The sequence below is a fragment of the Beta vulgaris genome, chromosome 5 (genome assembly GCF_026745355.1).
Source record: "Beta vulgaris subsp. vulgaris cultivar EL10 chromosome 5, EL10.2, whole genome shotgun sequence".
NCBI lineage: Eukaryota > Viridiplantae > Streptophyta > Magnoliopsida > Caryophyllales > Amaranthaceae > Beta > Beta vulgaris.
This window is the reverse complement of record NC_079206.1, coordinates 17,506,048-17,528,163: the sequence shown is the minus strand read 5'-3', so window position 1 is coordinate 17,528,163 and position 22,116 is coordinate 17,506,048. Positions and strand designations below refer to the sequence as shown.

The 22,116-nt window shown below is 33.4% G+C and overlaps 1 protein-coding gene across 1 annotated transcript; it reads right to left on the bottom strand.

Moving 5' to 3' along the window:
* Positions 1-1,295: 1,295 nt before the first annotated feature.
* On the bottom strand, positions 1,296-7,686 carry LOC104908170 (hypothetical protein). Its single transcript, XM_010697253.4, has 4 exons — positions 7,228-7,686; positions 6,431-6,569; positions 1,857-1,942; positions 1,296-1,779 (listed from the first exon to the last, which is right to left on the bottom strand). Exons 1-4 carry the CDS (start codon positions 7,543-7,545, stop codon positions 1,639-1,641), a joined length of 684 nt encoding a protein of 227 aa, XP_010695555.2. The 5' UTR covers positions 7,546-7,686; the 3' UTR covers positions 1,296-1,638.
* Between the last annotated feature and the right edge of the window lie 14,430 nt (positions 7,687-22,116).

Sequence of the window (22,116 nt, the reverse complement as noted above, 5' to 3'; positions counted from 1 at the left end):
CAATACTCCTTTCGTTATTTATACGAGTCCATCCATGATACACCTGGGTATATCATGCTCCTGGTATAGCCAAGGACAATTTTGTAATAATATCCAAATGAGTAAAACTTTACTCATAAACTAATCACTTATTTCTTTCCCTTTTTTACTCCTCTTCTTCTACATTGTTTCTCTTACCTCTATTTTCTCTCAGCTTTATTTTTCTCTTACCTCCATTTTCTCTTTCTTCTATTGTTTCTTTTACTTCTAAATTTCTCTCTCCTCCATTGATTCTCCCCTCCAAATTTCTCTCTCTTCATTCGTTTCTCATCTCCAAAATTTTCTCATGTATTAATCATCTCTCTCCTCCAAATACACAACGTTCATTGAAATCAATGAATGACAAAAACAAATAATTGAACTACAAATTTCATAAATGGTGGAATTAATTTTAGATTTGAAAATTAAAACTAGAGTGTCCGAGATTCTTCCATGGTGGAATTAATGATCGATTATACAAAAGATAATTTGAGAATCAACACTAGTTTAGGTTTCTCTTACCCCATATTTTTTTTTTCTCTTCTTCATTATTTCTCGCCTCCGTGGTCAATTAAATTGATGAATTATAAAATATGATTTAATAAAGTTGTGTTTTATAATTGGCAAAAACAAAAGTTGAATATTCAAAGTTCATCAATGGCGGACTTAATTTCATATTTAAAATCAATGTAACAATTGCAAAATGAGAAACTACTTATGCTTATTTGAGAAAATGAGCAAAAAAAAATTATTCATTTTGGACAAAAGTGTTTCCTCGTTTTTTCAAATGAGTATAAATTTTTGCCCATTTAGGAAAGTCTATTCATTTAAGTGAATGAGTTGAAGTAGAATTTTGCTCATTTAGAGAAGATGAGCAACGAGCAAAAAGTCGTCTTGAGTACTGTACCATGAGCATAATACACCCAAGTTTACTATGAATATTCTATTTATACGTCGTTAACTTCGTTTTTTTGAATTTAGTGGATATAATTTAACATAATCATAATTTAACCCTTAGAGACGGAATATTTACAAATTAGATTAGCTCTACTGAATTATAAAAGATAAACAAGATTCATGATGTATAATTAGCGGTAGGGGCATTGTGCATTTAAAAAGTTAAGTTCAAGAGTATCGTGTGAAATTTTAATAAGACTAACGTAGAAAATGAAAAAACACAAATGTATAATGTTAAAAAACCCTAGAAAACTCTGTCAAATAATCTAGTGAATCATGAACCATTAAAAATTCGTTTCATTAAAGATTAGCTAGCTCCCTTCAAGAAACCTAAACCATCTTTGCCATTCCTCCAAGCAATCTTCACAACATGTGCGGATATTTTTTCCGGAAAAAAAAGTCTCTCAAGTAAGTAAAGTTGTTAACTTTCTAGCTTCTCAAGTATAATTGTAGTATCTATTGAAGCTTCTAACACTCTAGCTACAACAGTACAACCTACAAGTAGCTTACTCTTGTTTATTGGTGTCATAGATTGAAACTTATTTCGGGAGAAAGAAAATATTTTATACAAGAAACAAAGAACTTATTTCTCATATTCTTCACTTCACAACCATACAGATTTTGTAGAGAGAAAGAGAGACAGGCACCCAGGCTGCAAAAATATCATTGATTTTTCTTTATCCTCAAGTTAGAAGACCCACGACGAGTCGATGATCTATCACTGTGATCTGTTGTTCTAATGATGAAGAGAAGTGTTTCCAGAAGCATACCAAAAACCAACCCAAGGATGCCTCCAGCAGTACTCTGTTAAGAGAATGTCACTGCCATTAAGCATTTAATTCATTTCAAAGTATATTTTTGGTGAAACTACCAATACTTACCATGACAAGGTTGCGGTTGAACAATGCCCTGAAAGCGATGAATCCAACGAGGTAACCAGTAAACATTATGACCACAACATGTAAACCTGCAAAGATTTGCCACTATCTTAGTGGAACTGAGGCTAAAACCAAGAAACAACACAGATAGAACAAGCAATACAAGAAGGGTGCCTGAAATTGGTCAAGACATCCAGTTGAACTCTGGATATGAGAGATTTTTATAAGTACTTTAATCTGCTTGAATGTCGATCCTCCTTTTTGTATTATTAACAAAGAAGCTGAGAACATTTGGTTTCGTTCGTAGTTTTCAGTTTTTGTTTTGAGGTTTCAATAGTTGTATAACATTAATAATGTTGGATAACCAAAACATTGATTTAGTAACTTTTGATTGTACTCTCTCAAGCAAGCATACTTGGGAGTTCTAAAATGGTTAGGTACCAATTTGGATGGTTTCGAAGAGACAGGAGAAGTTAAATTGTACCCAACATTTTGTTCGTCATTTTAATTTTATTTTTAAATCGTTATAATACTCTTGTCCCGTTTGGTATTGGTTATAAATGATGGTAATGAAAATGAATTTGTATGTAAATTTGTGAAGAAAATCATTGTTCATTTCCATGGTAATGCTAATTTGTCATAAAGTGTATTTTTTTAAAAAAAAAAAAATTCATTTTCATTCTCATCCAATACCGCCTTGTAGATGGTAATGGGTGGTAATGAAAATTGTTTCCTCTTGGAGAAGAAACACAAGCTTAGGGGTGAGATTGCTTCCTCATAGAGGATAAAACACAAACTTGAGGGCTGCAATTGCCTCACCATGGAGATTATAAGGGTGCTTCCTTTGTAATATTACACTTAGAATTCATTAACATTAACACCATTTATTAATGACTCCCACACGGGGCATCTATGTCATGCATTTCCTGAAGCAGGTTTGGTTCAACCATAACCAAACATAAAGGACAATTTTAGAGGTGGTTCAAATGAAACATATAAGTAGTTTAGAAGTTACTGTGATCCTCACTAATTCTGTATCCCATTAGATTCACAATGTGGAGTTACTTACTCCCTCCGTCCCCTAATAGACTTTCCATTTCTCCTTTTCACCTTTGCTAATGCACCTTTGTCCTTTTGTATCATTAATATCTCTAATTACATATTAGTAAATGTTATAAAAGTTTGATTTTCGTAACTCAATGAGACGAATCAAACCAGACCCACATAACTATAATTTTTCTTACATATTGGAAAAAAGTTTGGAATTTTGTTGTCTTATGATAGTGCCAAAATTAAAATAGAAAGTCTATTGAGAAAGGGAGGGAGTATTTGCTATAGCAACTACTTTAAATCTCCATCAACATGAATATTAGCGTGACCGTCTACCTGTTGGATGGCTATTGGCTACAAGTAATGAGTATGGGGGTATGGCAATTCCACTGGGACATCTAAGAAGTAATTATCAGACTAAGTGTGATAGATTTAACCATGGCAATATAATTTGCTTAAGAAAGCTATGTTTGCAAAATGACGAGTTCAAATTGAGGTGATTTCAGATTCCAAAGATAAGGTGTTTTCAATGAGATAGCGCGAATTTATTGCCTTGGATTTCTAATAGCCATAGTCACATCACACATGGTTTGGCAAAAGACTGATATAATACACCAAGGATTAGGTCATCGAGATCATCCTATTTAATCAGCTGATAAGAGGCCGACGAGTTTGGACAATCAAAACCATTCAGTAGACACTCAAATATAATATTTAGCACTACACCAATGCTTTCTTGGACATTAGGCGGGAAATCATCTTTTTACTAAGCGGAAAAAGACTGGAGCGGTTGACTTAATATAAAAAGATACTTCAACTGTACTTAAACTTCATCAACATTGAGATTATAGTTTCGCTTCATGGTGTTCCCCCTTCCATTGCTAGGCTTTCTACGCAAATACTATAAATGTTTATGCTTAAAGAGGATTCCACTTCCTCTCCCCTGAAGTCATCAGCAACGGCTCGAGCATAAAGATAATGTCAAGACCTTAAGAAAAACATTCCCTAGGTGGAGTCTGGTCAGCTCATAATCACGAGAAAGACCTAACTCAGAGACAAGCACACAAGGTGGAAAAACTAGGGTACAGGGTGTTTTCAGGCAATTGCAAACTGACTATAACCTCATCAGAATACTACTAAGCAGCTAAAAACAAGTTATGTTCCAGAAAACAGAGAAGCTGCAAATCTACAATAACTCCTACAGCTCAACAATACAAATCATGTGCATTTAAAATTGCCACTTATAGCACTATATAAACTTGAGAACTAGATGAGCTGCTTGTCAAATATACTAAGATTGAGAATGACTACCAAGCATGGACCTGGATGAAGAAATAGACACTTACCCAGCATAGAAATAGAGAAATACCAAGTAACACTAGTTGCAGATTTATATAAAAGCATAAGAATTGCATTCATCTAATAGATAATACTCGGTGTACATGACTAGGGGCGATAATGAGCTAGGCCTGTTCATGAATAATTCGGGCTCGACTCGGTCACAACTTAGCTCCTGGTAGCTCGGCTCAGATTCCGGCTCGACTCCAAAAACTCGTGAACAGGCTCAATTATTATTTTATATTAAAAAATTATTATAACCTAAATCACTTTAAGAAGTTATTATAGGCTAAAACACTAAAAAAAGTTATTACACGTATCCTTTTATACAATTTTTTACATTGAACAATTCATATCTTTTCTTTTTGTATCGTTTAGATCTAGTTTGTCGATTTTTTATGTATATTTGTAAGTAATTCATTTGGTTATTAGCATTTAAAAATGAAAAAAATATTTTAATTCATGTTACTTGTTAAATTTAGTCTATAATTCTACAATATCTGTCAACAATTTTATTTAATGTCGAATATGAAGTTTTTGTTGGGTTTAATGTTATGTTGGTTTATTTTTATTTGTCTTATATCGAGCTCGAGCTCAACTCGCGAGCTAAGCTCGAGCGTCAAGGGAAGCTCACGAGCTCGAGCCGAGCATCACTTATCGAGCTCGTCGAGATACAAGCCGAACCGAGCTAAACGGTAAACGAACCAACCCGAGCCCAGTCCATTTCAAGCTCGGCTCGTGCGATAAGCACCCCTATTCATGACACAGGTCACTAAACGGCAGCAAGGAGGTGCCAACTGCCGAAGGTTGGACCTATCTACCTAGCAACAACGCATCTTCTCTTTATCTATTTGTATATTTTCAGAAGAAGGAAACACTCAAGGGATCAATTTGATAGTACATGGACTTGCGAATTTCCCAAAGGAATTGCTATGAATCACCATTTCCTCAAACTAAACATAGCTTAAGCATCATTAATGGCACAAATAAAGGAAGAAGAACAAGATTGAAATAATAACTTGAAATCACAACAATATAAAATGATAATTACAAGCTTTTGAGAGGCTTGTTCTCTCGCATTGAACTCTTAAAAGCTCACCCAATTTCTCATCAAATTTCAACATAAAAATCCCTTCCTAATGTTATCTTATTTATAGTGTTGCACCTCTAACTAACTCACTGATCTTTCTCCTCAAGATACTACTAATTGTACTACCTAATATACCCCTCCTCATTTGCCAATTCATAGCAGGAATTTCGAGGAAGTTTTACTTTTTAAGGACTAAATATCAAATCTACAGGTTTTAGTACATCACATGACCGCAATAGTGCAGGCGTTGGCCATTGACTTTCTAAATTGAAGTGTCAACTTCACCTTTAGTCTTTAGAGCATGCTTGGTATAAGATTTTAAAGTGTTGGAACATGGAACCGGAAATAAAAGCCATCTTCATTACATGTTGTTCATTATAAGGAGTGCGGTAATATTTTCTATTTCTTGAGAGCAACTATTTCACCCAACTATTACCTCACTCAACCCTATGGTTACAGCTACATGTGGTAACACATTATGTTACCCTCCTCATTCCCACAGTTACAAGTGTTTCTTTTCAAGAGGGGAACCATAAGCCCTAATGCTGTGTTTGTTTTGGAGGAAAATGTTTTGCCCTACTTTCCAATTCTTTTGCCCCACTTTCCATTGTTTGGTTGAATAAGGGATTTAAAAGGAGAACTAAAGTGGAAAAGAGTTTTTATCCCTTTGGAAACATTTTTTCTTTCAAAATACGAAGGAAACCATTTTCCTCCACTTTCTCATTCCAACACCTCCAATTTCCCCTTCTTAGCTTAATTTTCCATCAAACCAAATTCAAGAAAACTAATATTCATTTACATTTTCCACCAGAAAACATTTTCCGTCAAACTAAACGGACCCTAAAGGTAACAATTATTCTAACTATTCATTTCCTTATTTGAAATCATTCTCTCCCTATTCCATGAGTTGAAGCAAACGTGTAGTTAATAAGAATCTAACAACTTAGAAACAAATAGTAATAAGCATGTTAATTGTTTTTTCACTTTGATGCATATCCTATTGGCATTAATTACAGTACATAATTTTCTGCCAAGCAATTTGAGCTACAATTAGTACGAGGATATGACTAAAGCATGTAAAAGTTAGAATGACACTTACCAAATCCAAGTTGGTCCTTGTAAGATGAGAAAGGCTCTTCTGGGCTTTTCTTTGGAGTAATATCTTTCACTAGCTCGGCATATGCTTTTCTCTCAGCTAATACCTCTAACTTCCTCAATCTTGCTTTCAGCTCTTCGCTCTTAATATAACCAAAAAAAAAAACAAGCATCAGACATAACATCTAATCAGTAAAAGCTGCTCATATGCCAACAAAATGGCTCCTTGAGCTCATTTACATAGCAACAAAAAAACCAGGTGAAATAAGGCAAAACTGAGTGGTACAAGCATGAACACAGTTAGGAAAGAAAAAAGATTAGCTACAAATGTTTTAATTGCTTCATCAATTGACATTCATATAAGCATACACTGAAGCCAAAAAATCACAACCTCTAATTACTGTAAACTGTTTGGATTGCATTATCAATCATATACAATAACCTTAAAATTTGCACCAATAATAAATACTTCATTCAAGATACCAAACTCCCCACTAAAAGGGAGGAAAGGAGTGTATGAAGAGATATAAATCGATCAATTATCATACAAAAGCGAAAGCCCAAAAACATAGTAGTAGATTAGGGGAAAGGTAAACCATAAAAAATTGGGGGCAAGAGTACTAACATCATATCAGAAAAAGTAGAGCTTGTTGCACATCAATAGCTATCAAAATACACATCCAATACAGTCATAACATGCAACTTTCACCAAATCAAAAAAAAAACATATACCCAGAAACGAAATTACTTAATTATCATTAAAACAGAAGTACCCAGAAAATAAAAAAATAAAATTGAGACCTTTTCTCGAGGTTTAGGGCTGGTGAAGAGAAAAGAAGACCCACGAAGGAGAAGAGAGAAAGAAGGTCTGGTTGTGGGGTCAGACGAAACCCAAATGGATCGCAGTGATTGGTAAGGAATCGAAGGTTGGGAGGAGAGAGAAAGTGCAGATTGCTGGAGATTTTCAGGGAGATTTGATGATGATGATGATGACGAGTTGAGAAAAGAGCGTATGATTTCTGTATTTGATAAAATCAGGGGTGAAGAAGTATCAGTAATTGTAGTTGAAATGGTGGAAGATGAAGAAGTTGGAGCTTCTGATTCATTATTTGCAGTCATCTTTTATTAATTTGATTGACTGGAACAAAATGAAGATTATTGTTCTTCTTTTCTTCAAATTTTGGGTGTTTGAGAGAGAAAGAGAGATTGAAATTTTGTTGACATTGAAATTGGAGTTGATGTTGGAGTTGGTTGGACCATTGTTTGTCATTTTAGAAGATGAAGCCCAACCAACGTAAGGTAATAAGGGCCTCTTTTCCGAGTTTATTTTCAGTTCAGTTCAGATCCAATCAGTCCAGTTCAGTTCACTTCAGTTCAATTTAGTTTAGTTCAGTTCAGCTCCATTCTTTTATAACCATTTTGTTAAATATTATTATTATGTTGGTATAATTTATTTTACTAATTACTCTTATTATTATTTATTATATCATTACTATTAAGTATTATTATTGTTGTTGTTGTAGTTGTTGTTGTTGTTGTTGTTGCTGCTGCTGCTGCTGCTGTTGCTGTTGATGTTGCTGTTGTTGTTGCTGTTGTTGTTGTTGTTGTTGTTGTTGTTGTTGTTGTTGTAATGATATAATAAAAATGATAAAATTAATAAAAAAAATGATAATAATTATTATTATAAGTTGTGATAGTAATAAATGATAATAGTAATAATAATCATAATAGTAATGAAATAAAAGTAATAATAATCATATTAGTAATAATAAAATATTTTATAAAAGATAACTTCAAATTAGATCAATTAGAAAAATAAGTTTCGATTAGATCTAACTACAAAAAATAAGTTTAGATGATCAAATAATATCAGTAAAAATAAAGTGAACTAGCTTTCAAAAAACACTACAAAAAAAAACTCGTTTTAGCGACGGACAGAATCCGTCGCTAAATAGGCAAAATCCGTTGCTAAATTGAATTAGCGACGGATATAGGGACGGATTCTGTCCGTCCCTAAAACCTTCGTCGCTAAATCAATTTAGCGACGGAACTTTGTATTCCGTCCCTAAATTAGGGACGGAAATTTAGGGACGGAATTTAAATCCGTCCCTAAATTAGGGACGGAAAATAAAAATCTGTAGCTAAATTTAGGGACGGAAATAAAAATCCGTAGCTAAATTTAGCTACGGATTTTCATTTCCGTCCCTAAATTTAGGGACGGAAATTACAAATCTGTCCCTAAAATGAAATTAAAAAAAAATGTTGTGGTGATTTTACTCTTAATCACCAATTTCTAGCGACGGATTTAACTGTTATCCGTCCCTACTCGTAATCGAACTGGATGCGCTCTTCTCCGGAATCGAACTCGTAACCTCAAAGTCATAAGCTAAAGGTCCAACCAATTACTCTGCATACGAACTTGTTAATATGTATCGGTAAAATCTGTTTATATGTACTGGAAGAATTAGCGACGGATTCTAAAATCCGTAGCTAAATTAGGGACGGATTTGACAATCTGTCGCTAATTCAGGGACGAATTTCAAAATCCGTCGCTAAATTTAGGGACGGATTCCAGAATCCGTCGCTAATTTTTCAAAATCAAATTGTTTTGTGAAAGTTCGTAGAATGTCCCTAAAATTGCTAAAGTTAGCGACGGAAATGAAAATCCGTAGCTAATAATTTAGCTACGGTTTTTCATTTCCGTAGCTAAATTAGCTACGGATTTTCATTTCCGTAGCTAAATTAGCTACAGATTTTCATTTCCGTAGCTAAATTTTCCCATTAAAGGCAATTGTTTTCCCTAAGGTTTAAGGAGTTAATTGTTTAGGGACGGATTGTAAAATCCGTCCCTAACTTAGGGACGGATTTCTGGATCCGTCCCTAAATTAGGGACGGATTTTACAATCCGTCCCTAAATTTAGGGACGGATTTTAGGATCCGTCGCTAGTTAGGGACGGCTTTATGTATCCGTCCCTAATTAGAAACGGATCCTACAATCCGTCCCTAATTTAGGGACGGATTTTAATCCGTCCCTAACTTTCCGTTGCTATACGAGCTTTTTTTTGTAGTGAAAAAATAAAAATAAAGTGAACTAAATATATAGTCTAAGACATTAAAATTTTCTTATTTGATCGATTTCAATCTTAAAATTAAAATATATATAACACTACCTCCGTTTTAAATTAATCTACTGTTAAGTTTATGAGAGGAGAAAATAATAAGAGCTTAATTATTATATTGATGTCTTGTTCAATAATGAGTATAATATATGTAGGAGTATAAAGGGACTCCTGTTAGCTAACTATCTCTAAAAAATATCTTATTCCTCATCTTAGTCATATATCTATTAGAAATATTCATAACATAATATATTCCTAAATAATAGTATATCCTAAAGATATTATTATATCTTTATGATACTCTAATATTCCTAATACACTCCCACAATCGTGTTACGATTGAAAAAAAAAAAACATTACTGAAACAAATATATTGAACGGGAACACCATTCGTTTTAAACCCGCAAATTGCTTATTCTTCTTGATGAGAATGCCGATCTTTTCGAACTCACCAAATACTTTAACAAAACGGAAACGTCATTCATTTCGTACCCGTAGTGTTTATGTTTTTTTTTTTTTTGAGTGCATCACGCTCACAACAAATATTGACTTTTCTTGAGCAAAGTCGAGCTCGCTTCAAATGGTTTTTCAGAGCAAAACCGCGCTCACAACTCATTTAAACTCTGTCACATGGCATAAGGTCTTATGGCACAAGGAGAACCAATAATTTTTGTCTCACGACATTGGGAGAGCCGAAAAAAACCAAATAGCCGAGGACACTATTATTGTCGAACCTTGTACGAAATAATTTAGGTGATACGAGCAAACACTTATGCCATCAAAGAAAGAAATTGAGGATCAACAATAATAAAAACACACCCATCAAAGGCATGGAATACGCTTAACACAAAAGGGCAAGAATCCACGTAGCAAGCCATAGCCACCAATATAAAGCTTGACAAACCCACTGAAGTGGCACAAGAAGTCAAATAGATGGAACCATGAAGAAGCCAAACCCAAGGCAAGCAAAGTAGCAAAAGTAATGAGAAAGACCGAATTGAATAAACAATCAACAACCATGGAAGCCACGCAAACAATAGCAGCAAAGGAGTAAGATTTTTGACAAAATCTATTTTAGGAATAGATATCTAATCCGGCCGGTGGATTTTTATGAACACCCACCGGCCGTAAGAGTTTTGTGCTGAAGCGTAGTACCAATCCAAAATTTTGGAAAATTCTGATACCATGTTAAGTTTATGAGAGGAGAAAATAATAAAAGCTTAATAATTATATTGATGTCTTGTTCAACAACGAGTACAATATATAAAGGAGTATAAAAGGACTCCTATTAGCTGACTCTCTCTAAAAAATCTTATTCCTAATCTTAATCAAATATTTATTGGAAATATTCATAATATAATATGTCCCTAAATAATAATCCTAATATCTACTTACTAGCCTGTTTAGTCTGTTTCTTTTTAATATACACATTGTTGCTTTTTTTTTTTTTTGTTAACATGTTACATCTACTTTCTCCTCTTTTTCCACCCATGTCTTCCACTTTTTAATATTTTAACCCAATTTTTAGTTTCTCTCTATCATTTTTCAGTTTCTCACTCCACCTTTTCTGAGTTTATCTCTCATACTTTTGCACTTTTTCGTTCCTTGGTTCTCCCCCAAAGTAAAGTGTTTAGATTAATTTGAAATGGAGTCAGTATTCAAAACTACAAATATAACACATGAATTAGATAAACATAATATGCTCTTATTACAAGTTAAAACATATATTTTGTAACAGCCCCACAAATTCCAAACATCATAATTACCTTTTTGTGTGTCATGGACACGTACTTAACCCAAGTGGAGCTATCACAAGTTGCAGGTGATACTAGATTTGTAACAAGCATACTTAAGATAGAGCATTTTATAAACATTATTATTACAAACCACCGATTTATATCCTTAGAAGAAAACCACTCAAAATACTTATACAATTATACATATATGTATATATATATATCAAATTTCTTTCCAGTGAAAGAAGGAGATCGACTAAGAAGCAACACAACAAAAGACTCCACAAAATGGTGTCGACCCACACGACCATGGCAAACTTAAAGAAGTAGTTCCCCCACCTCCTTTGATCTTCCTGCAACAATTACAATCTTGCCCCCACCAGGACAGGTTCAAGAACAAATATCAACAAACAGTTGAGTACAAAAGTCCACCCCTAAATTCATGTTTGGTGGCTTACATTTCATGAAATCCAATCATGTTAAAATAAAATCAATGCATTTCACAAATAATACATTTACCAATACTGGAATTACTATTCTTGTGCAAAACTTTAGAGTGATAAAAATGTACATCATGAAGATCACCACTCGTCCACTCGAGTCATTCAACTCCCTTAAATAAAAACATTAATATACTTGGGTAAAGCGAACACGATAGAGAGGGCTCCTCACAGGAGCCGACTATCTCTAAACTATTGGAGGTCGTCACCTCACCGTTTTAAATCTTATGCTTGCAAGCCTTAACTAGGACATGTCCCATTTTTATTATTTGCTGGACTTCACCCACCCAGCGAGGGTTCGAAAGGAGATCACCCATCCTCCAAGGGTTGTTGTTCATACCATACCTTACTAGGTACCGGCCTTTACCCATTTTCATTTATAGTTTATTTAATTTACATCCGTAGTTTAAGTATACAGTACACCACTACCACACTTAAAAGAACATGTATTCATCCATAAGAGGAGGAGGAGGAGTCACACTCATCTTAGTGTTATCATTGTTTTAATGTCCTAAACTTTGCGTGAAATTTCTCGTTTAATATTTGCAATTTTCCATGTTGATGAGAGGTAAAACTTTTTAGAAAGTAGTCAAACCTTGCTGGTTGTACAAACTATGTATATACCTAAGTACCTAGCTTGCTCATTTAAACCTCCTTTACAAAGTAAACTAGTTTGAACATATAAAACCTTCGTCAGAAATTTCAGCATAAATAAGTGGAATTAAAATGGGTCTAACTTTCTGCTCAGGAGTCCAAATTGAGAAATTTCAGAACCTATCCTCAAGAGTTTTTCATTACGAACATTTTCTCGTGAAATAGTAAAAGGCTAAAAACCACGTTTCGGGGGTCAAAACTTCGTTTTACAGTAGCAGGTCACATGAAATCCGAAAACAATACTCATCATTTTACTACACTCCTAAGAATTTTCTTTAGGAAAAATTGTTTTAATTAAGTCAACCTTTGCGTGATCTTCCAATTTCAAGTCTAACTTTTGATTATTCCTAGTCAAGTCAACTTTGTAGCACCATTAACTTTAATTAGGATAAATGACCGGTAACCTGATAAATTGGTAAATAAAAAAGTTTACCAATTAACCCACCCATTAACCCACCCAAAAACTGATAACCCACCCATTAACCCACCCAAAAACTGAAAACCACCCATTAACCCACAACAACACCATCCCCACCCCACCCACAAACAGCCCAACCACCCCATCCCCTTCCCCCTTCGAATCCCGCGCCACCCCCTCCCCTGCCGGAAAATCATTCCCCCTCCCCCTTCGAATCCCGTGCCTCCCCCTCCCCCGCCGGAAAATCGCTCCCCTCCCCTTCCCCTTCGAATCCCGCGCCTCCCCCTCCCCTGCCGGAAAATCGCTCCCCCTTCCCTTCCCCCTTCGAATCAGGCACCTCCCCCTCCTTACCGTAAAATCGCTTCCCTTCCCCCACCGCTCCGACCGCGCCTCCCCGTCCTCACCCCTTCGAATCGAATCCCGCGCCTCCCCCTCTCCCACCCTCGTTTCTGCCCAGAAAGACACGGAGGAGGCGGCTGATCTAAAGGACTACGGCTGCGGGCTTCCGGCCAGAGTGAGGGAGGAGGACGGAGATGAGTGTGCCGGCGAGAGTGAGGGAGGGGGAGGCACGGGGGGTGCGTGGGGAGGAGGAAGGGTGCTATTGGGCGAGATGGGGGGAGGAGTGGTGGTGGGGGTGGGGGTGGGGGTGCGTGGGGAGGAGGAAGGGTGCTCGTGGGCGAGGTGGGAGAGGGGTGGGGTGGGGGTGCTGCTGGTGGAAAGGTAGCAGGGGCAGGGGAGGGGAGGAATGGGGTGGGGGACGCTGTTGGTGGGAGTGCAGGGGGAGGGGAGGGGTGAGGGTGGTCTAAGGAAGAGGGAAGAGAAAGATGACAAGAGGATGGGTTAGTGAGAAAAAAAAAACAAACCAATCATTTGGCGACACAAGGCACATGTAACCTGCTAAATAGGTCACAAACAGGTTAAAACTTAAAAGAAGAAAATAGCCCTACAAGCCTAACTTGACTAGGAATAATCAAAAGTTAGACTTGAAATTGGAAGACCACGCAAAGGTTGGCTTATTTAAAACAATTTTTCCTTTTCTTTAAAGAGAACTTCTTTATTAAAATATGAATGAAGAAAAGGCTTCTAAATATGTAAAAGAAAGTTATCACCTATAAAATAAAATATATACTTTCATTTATCCACATATTTGCATAATAATACATACTTTTATCAAAATTCAAATTCCACTATAATATTGAGTGACTTCCTTAATTCCCCCTTTTGATGGATGAACATCAAGATTATTTATAATTCAAAATCAACCACATGCAAGTGAAATCTTAACTCAAAATTTAACATGCATGAACTATTTTCATCAATTTGATCCAAAAAAACATAATTGAAATACCACGCATCAAAATTTCACCAAAACTAAAAAGAGTAAGTAAAAAGGATGTTCTTATGTACCTTAATCTTCTTAATTTATCACTTGAATCCTTTTTTCTAAGCTCCTGTTACCTCCAAAGACTTCAAAATCCAAGTTCCTACATAGTTTTATCAATGCATGCAATTAATTTCATGAGCTAAGCTTACATCCCAACTTTAAATATACTCTTCTACTTCCTTTAAATTTTTCTTACCTTTTATGAGGATGATTCTTCAAAATCTTCTTATTCTCCTACAAGGATCTTCACTCCAAGACTCCTTTTTCTGCAAAATTTTCATTCAAATACTAAATTAGAGTCCCTTGAAGTAATTTTTCCAAAGAAATGAGCTTAAGGGAAGAAGAGAAGAAGGAAAAAGAAGGAGGAGATGAACCTCCTAATCTGGCGTGCTGCATGCAAGGAAAGAAGAGGAGTGGGCAATGTTATTTCAGTCCAATTTAGAGGCTTTGGAAGTTGGGTTGTCAACTTAGGGTTGTTTCCCACTCATTTGTAATACCAATTTTCACTTTTCTCATAAGATTAAATGAGATATCCTCTATTCTATAGGTTGCTGTCCAGCAGCTCCTAACTCACTTGACCATGTGTTTGGGCCCTAAAAATCCCTTCCTAACCCAACCAAAAGATGTACACTAGTAGCCCACACATGGTAGGGTATATTACAAGTAGTTTTAGAGTTTTCTTCCTTTATTCATGGGCCTTATAGTGGTGTTACTTCAAGGTCTCAAATCTAAGATAGAACTTGGTTCCCCTTTCTTTTTCCTAGAGTTCATTTACTCCTTCCATCCTCCGAGGAAAAATTACTACCCCTTTACCCTAGGTAATTGTACACTTTCATTTGTCTTTCAATGATCATATGATAATTTTAATTATGATAACATTACGAATATGCACATATGATATTGTTGGTGCGCACAGGTAGAATGGTCGAAATATATATATATATATATATTTTTTTTTTAAGGTTGAAATTTTTCGAGCTGTTACATATTTGGAGATTGATCATCTCTTAAAATTTTCATCTTTGAGGACTTCAATACCACAAAGATAATGCATGGATTTTAGAAAAACATTGTCGACGCATATTACCAATGTAAATATAACTAATTCTAACTAAATAATTTATATGCGTAAAAATGTTTTTCATACTTTATATTTGGAAACAAATGGAGTATAATAGGCGGATACGAAAGTCTAAAATATAGGAATACCATGTAGATTTTTTTCTTCAATCAAAACTAAGATTTAATATAATGGTTAAACCACTGGAGTCATCAATAAGTTGGAATAGTCAAAATATCTTAGTACTGATTTTGTAAGGTTATGTTCAGTTTACTTTATTTTTATATATTTCAGATCATATCAATAAGATCAGAAAAAATAAGTTTTGATCAGATAAGTTCAAATCAGATCGATTAAAATAAGTGCAGATCATGCTTATATTAAAAAACTTATTATTATTGTTATTATTGTTACTATTGTTATTGGTATCATGATTATGATGATGATTATTATGATTATTGTATTACTAGTGCTATTGTTATTATTATTAGTATTACTTTATACGATTACAATTATTATTAATACTACTATTTACTAGTATGTATATTTGTTCAAAAGGATTACTTATTGTCGTTGTTGTATTTATTAATTATTAATATTAGTAATTATTATTAATGTCCTTGTTATTATTATAAATGTCATTGATATCACTATCTCAAGCTATTTGTGTTCAAGAAGAAGAATGTTCTTTTGATATTTGAACATGCTCTTTTTTATATTTGTTATAATTAACACTTTGATATGCGATGTTCTTTCTGATGTTGTACATGTAAAGAACATGACAATAGTATATGATGTTTATTGTTTTTAACAAATTTTATTTGAATATTATAAAACATGAGTAGTATGGTATAACTTAATGATGTTGGTATCACCTTCAAATTTTCCCCTATAAGGGATTTCAACTTATCTTTAAAAATAAAGTTTATATAGATATGGATAACCATATAAGAAGAATATTTAACAATTTTTTTCAAGACTTATATATATTTATAGGTTTATTTATAATAATTAAGAACAATTGATTGATATAACAAGAAATATGTTGCTGGTTAAATCCAAACATGTCATCAATATAAAAAAAACCCTATATTTTATTTTTAGAACGTGTTCTTTAAATAGATTTTGTGTGCTCTTTCAATATATGTTCGTTTAGTGTTATTCATTATATGTTCTTTTCATTACTTCCTAAATTCTTGTGTGAAACGAATCTTAAACATGAACAATATGTTTTTTTTCCCTAATGAACAATATGTTTTTTAACCTAACATATCTATTCTTATATTTTAATTATATGGTCATATACTATGTGTTCGTTTAAAAAAAAAACTAATTATGCTATTATTATTAAAAGTTGTGCATAGTAATAAAATGATAGTAATATCGTAATAGTAATACTAGATTACTAGTAATGAGATACAGAGTAATAAAAATATTAGTGATAACATGTTTTATAAAAGATACGTTCTAATCATATATGTTCACATCAAATAAGTTCAGATCAAATCATATTAGATAAATTCATATTAGTTCGAATCAGATCAGAAAAAAATAAGTTCAAATCAGATTAAATAAAAAAAAACAAATTCAGATTAAATCAAAAAAATACAAATTCAGATTAGTAAAAATAGAGTAAACTAAACATAGTTTAAGTTTTTGGGTGAAATAAGAAAAAATAAATAAATTGGAGAAGTAGTGAGTAAAAAATAGCACATCTATACAAATATATTAAAAGGTGTTCCTATCAAAAGAACGGTGTCACGTGGCACTCTTCTCAAGATTCTAATACACATGGTTATAATCTCAATCAAAAATATTAACAATGTATAGTTACTAGGATTTGAACACACAATTCTTGAAATGAAATATGAGAGTTTAACCACTAATCCAATACAATTTCAATGCTTAAAATTTTAAAGTAAAACATAATAAAGTCTCGTAATTATATGTAATTATAATAACATGTAGACAAGCTTTTTGATCTTTAACCCTTATACTAAGTAATACCATTTGTTTATGCGGATCACATTAAAATTGTTATTTTTATTGCCCAATTCATTGAAGTTTTTTTGAACAACTTATCATACTATAACATCCATTTTCAATTTCATACGAGATAGAATATTACGAAAAGTTGATAGAATCAATATGAAATTTTTGTAATATATTTAATAATTATAACTGATCCGGGATATCGTCCGGGATAAAATACTAGTTAAATAATAAATATCACACGCCAAGTCGCCAAAAAAGACAAGTGTCATGTTATTTAATCAAAAGTTAAATTTGGACCAATACTTGTTCAAACATCTCTAAATTTCCACCTTCTTAAGTAATCCAGTACACATCAAAGGCATTTGGTTCAAAATAAAACAGCTACTTTGTAGACTGGTGTTCAAGTTCATAATTAAGTAAAACTAAACCCACAAATTGAAACACGTATTAACTGTAAAGTTCAAAACGGTCATACAATAGTGTCACTGTGTTTTAGTTGTGTAAGATATATATTACTCATTACGTCTAAAAAAAAAATGTTTACATTTCTTTTTTTTTTTCAGTTTGCTCATGTTTGTTTTGTATTATCAATATCATTACTTACACATTAATAAAAAATTATAAAAGTTTAACTTTTTTTATGTACTCATTTGATCTCATTGAGATGAATCAAATAATATCCCTATAACTATATTTATTCTGATATATTGGAAAAACATCGATAGACTATGTGGACGTTTGGTTTACATGGAGAGCCAAAATTCCCATAAAATTGCCATTTTTATTCTTATACCTTTATTTTGCTATTTTATTGTCAATCAAACAACTCATTAAAATTTCAATTTATAAAAATTGTTATTTTCCATGTTATCATATATCAACCAAACCACTCTCTTTTATTTATGAATAGCAAAAGAGAACATTTTTTCGAAATAGAGGGAAAAGGAGAAAATGTGATATACAACAGAAAATCGATATGACAAGATAATCAATAGAACCAACTAACCAAGTCAAGCAACAAGGCAACAATTATAATTTATAAGATTCTATGGTCCATAAGTTGGAGATCTGATATTTAAGTTCGACGCCAGCCAGCTATTCTTCTGTTGTCTATAGCGTTGCAGTAGTATCTTTTAATCTCATAAATTGGCCAGCTCAATAAACGAGTCCGCAATTAATATTAATACCATTTTGTGTTGCAAAATTTTAGAAACCCTTCCTTCCACGGAATAAACCAACCCCTTAGGCCCTTACCAACACAATTCCTTTTACCCAAATTCTTATATGTAGCCGGCCACACTTATAATATAAGTGCGATCGGTCCATATATAAGATTCAGGCCTGTTTTCTTCGGCATAAAACAGTTGAACTGAATTGAATTGAACTGAACTGAATTAAATTGAAATGAATAGTGATATGTGAGAGTAATGGCATGTTCTCTCCAACTTATTTTCAGTTCAGCTCAGTTCAATTCAGTTCAGTTCAATTCAGTTCAGTTCAGTTCAGTTCAGTTCAGCTCTTGACAATACTCTTACTCTCATATATCACTATTCATTTCAGTTCAATTCAGATTAGATCAGTTCAGATCAGATCAGTTCAGTTCAGCTATTTTATGCCGAAGAGAACAGGCCCTAAAAGTACTGTCCAGAGCTGAACTGAACTGAATTGAACTGAATTAAATTGAATTGAATTGAACTGAATTGAATTGAACTGAACTGAACTGAAAATAAGCTGGAGAGAACAGGCCCTCAAAGGGGTTTTATAGAGAAACAGAGCCCACATGACTCAGATTTTCTCTCTCCTCTTCTCCTCTTTATTCATCCTTCCTCTTTTCCTCTTTGAATTTCTAAGTTTGAGGATGACGAATTTCTTTACCCAATTATCTATCTCCTCTTCTCCTCTCTCTTCCTCCTTTCTAAATTTTCCATTCCAAAACAATAATCCCTAGGAAAAAGAAAAATCACTTAATAACAACCACCACAAAACTAACCCGAACAAAAACAACAACAAATCGCAACAAAAGTCACAACAATCATGCTCAAAGCGACGAAATTCAGCACGAAAATGCATTCACGAAGTAGTATTACCATAATATGTAATCTGAAACAAAAACTCATCCATTCATGGAACTCTCACGGCGAAAATGGCGAGAAAGTCTTGAAATTCGTGCTCCTGACCTACTGGAATTGATGTTTTCTCATCCGATTTCGTGGTTTTGAAGTGCTTTTCGGTCTTTGAATTGGTTTCAGAGTTACAACTTTAATTTTGTGCTCATGAATTGTTTGTGAATGAAGATGTATCCTTGGTTCATGGTGTACTGGTCTTGATTTGGAGTACATTGATGACCGTAGCATGTGTTGTAGAATTCTGTTGCATACTCTTTTGAGCATCAATGGACCTCTGTTGCAGTAAATTGATAAAGTAAACTTGTCAGTATGATGATTTGATAATATAATGGAACTTCCTGTATGAGATTTCGTTTCAGCAATAATATGGTCCCAAGTTCCTATCGTTGAGTAATGTTGATTGATAATTAATGGAGAAGAATTGAGAATGCAAAAAGTAACCTTTTTGTTTACATAGTAACCCATTTTGTTTATAAGAGTAACCCCTTATATTATAATGCGTAACCCTAAATATTATATGAGTATTACCATTTATTTTTTTACAGCAACCTCGTTTAGTTTTTGAAGTAACATTGTTTAATCATATAAGTAACCTATTTAAATCATATGAGTAACCTATTTTATCTTATCAATAACTTTATTTATTCATATCAGTAACCTTATTTATTCATACCAGTAACCTCATTTATTCTTGTTCACACAAATAACCCCCATTTATTAATACGAGTAACTCTAATTGATTTTAAATGTAACCTCATTTATTCATATGAGTAACCTCACTCGTTCATAAGAGTAATCTCAATTAATCATACGACTACCCTATATAATCATACGAGTAACCCAATTATTGACAAAAGTAACTCGATTACGTCATACTAGGAACATCATTCTTTAATAAGAGACCTCATTTAATAATATGATGACTCTAATTGATCATATAATTAACCACAATTTTTTACAAAAGTAATTAACCCATATTTTTTTAATACGAGTAACCTCATTTGTTCATAAGAGTAATATCCTTTATTCATATTAGTAACTCCAATTGTTCACACAAGTAACTCATATATATTAATACGAGTAACTTCATTCGTTCATAAGGAGTAATCCCATGTAATCAGAGTAAATAACTCTGTTTTGTTCACATAAGTAAACCATTTTGTTTATAAGAGTTACCCCTTCTATTGTTACGCGTAACCTTGAAATATTATATGAGTAACCCCATTTATATTTTATTGTAACCTCATTTAGTTTTTGGAATAACCTTGTTTATTTCTATGAGTAACCTATTTTAATCATATGATTAACTTAGTTTAATCTTATGAGTAATCTCATTTATTCATATCAATAACCTTATTTATTCATGACGATAACCCCAAATGTTTACCAAAATAACCCCGATTTATAATACGAGTAACCTTATATATTTATACGAGTAACTTCAATTATTAAAAAAAAAAACTCTCATTTATCAATACAAGTAACCTCATTTATTTATACGAGTAACATCATTTGTTCTTAAGAGTAACCTCATTTAATCGTACTATGATGCTATTTACTCATACGAGTAACCCCATCTATTCACAAAAGTAACCCCATTTATTCATACTAGTAACCTTAATTATTCATACGAGTAATCTCACTTGATCATACAAGTAACTCTAATTATTCACAAAAGTAACCCTATTTCTTCAAACAATTAACCTTTCTTAAGTATATGACAATCCTATTGAATCACATGAGTAGCCCCAACTATTCACAAAAGTAACCTAATTTATTTATACGAGTAACATCATTCATTTATGAGAGTAAACCGATTAGAATTCCCTTTTATTACAAAAATAACCACATTTATATATAGTAATGACACCCTTTTATTGCTAAGAGTAACCACATATTCATACAAGTAACTTTATTTTCTCATAAGAGTAACTCCATTTGTTCATAAAAGTTTGTGCACAAGGGTCAACTTCAATAGGCCATATCTCATGATACACTCAATATCTTTGGAAAATTAAAGCTGGAGATGAAAATTTGGCTCGATATTTTTCCAACGCCAGATCAAACGCTCGATTCCGATAAGAAACGAGTGAGATATGACATTTTGAAAATGAGCTGACTAGCTGACTGGTGCTCTCGCGCGGCCACACCTATATTTATAGGTGTGGCCAGCCACATGCAAGACGATTTGTTCCTTTTATATAGTGCGTTCTATTCACCTTATAAAAATAAGTTTCAAGTCCAATTAGATTTAATCAGGACTAGTCAGGTGCACAATAATTAAAAATTAGGGGTGATCAGGTGCACAACAATTCAAAATTAGAGCTATTCAGGTTTAATAAGTTCAGTTCAGATAAGTTCAGGTGAAGAGAACGCGCACTTAACCTTCAAAAGTTCAATAAAACTTGGTATTGTGTGTACTAAACATACATTATGTTGTACGTACTTGTGGTTGGCTGAGCTTCTAGGATACTTAAGTAGTTGAGTTGGTAACCCCTTCTATATCACCTCAATGGCGGGGTTCTAAACTTTTTTTTTTTTGGAGGGTATCCAAATGGGAACTAATTTCTTAAATCATCTAAATCAAAACGTACAATAGAATCAGGAAATTTATCCTCCAAACACATGTACCCAAGCTCCAAAGATTGGAAGTGGACTAAAGTATGGGCAACTTTGTTCCCCAATCTCTTAACAAAAG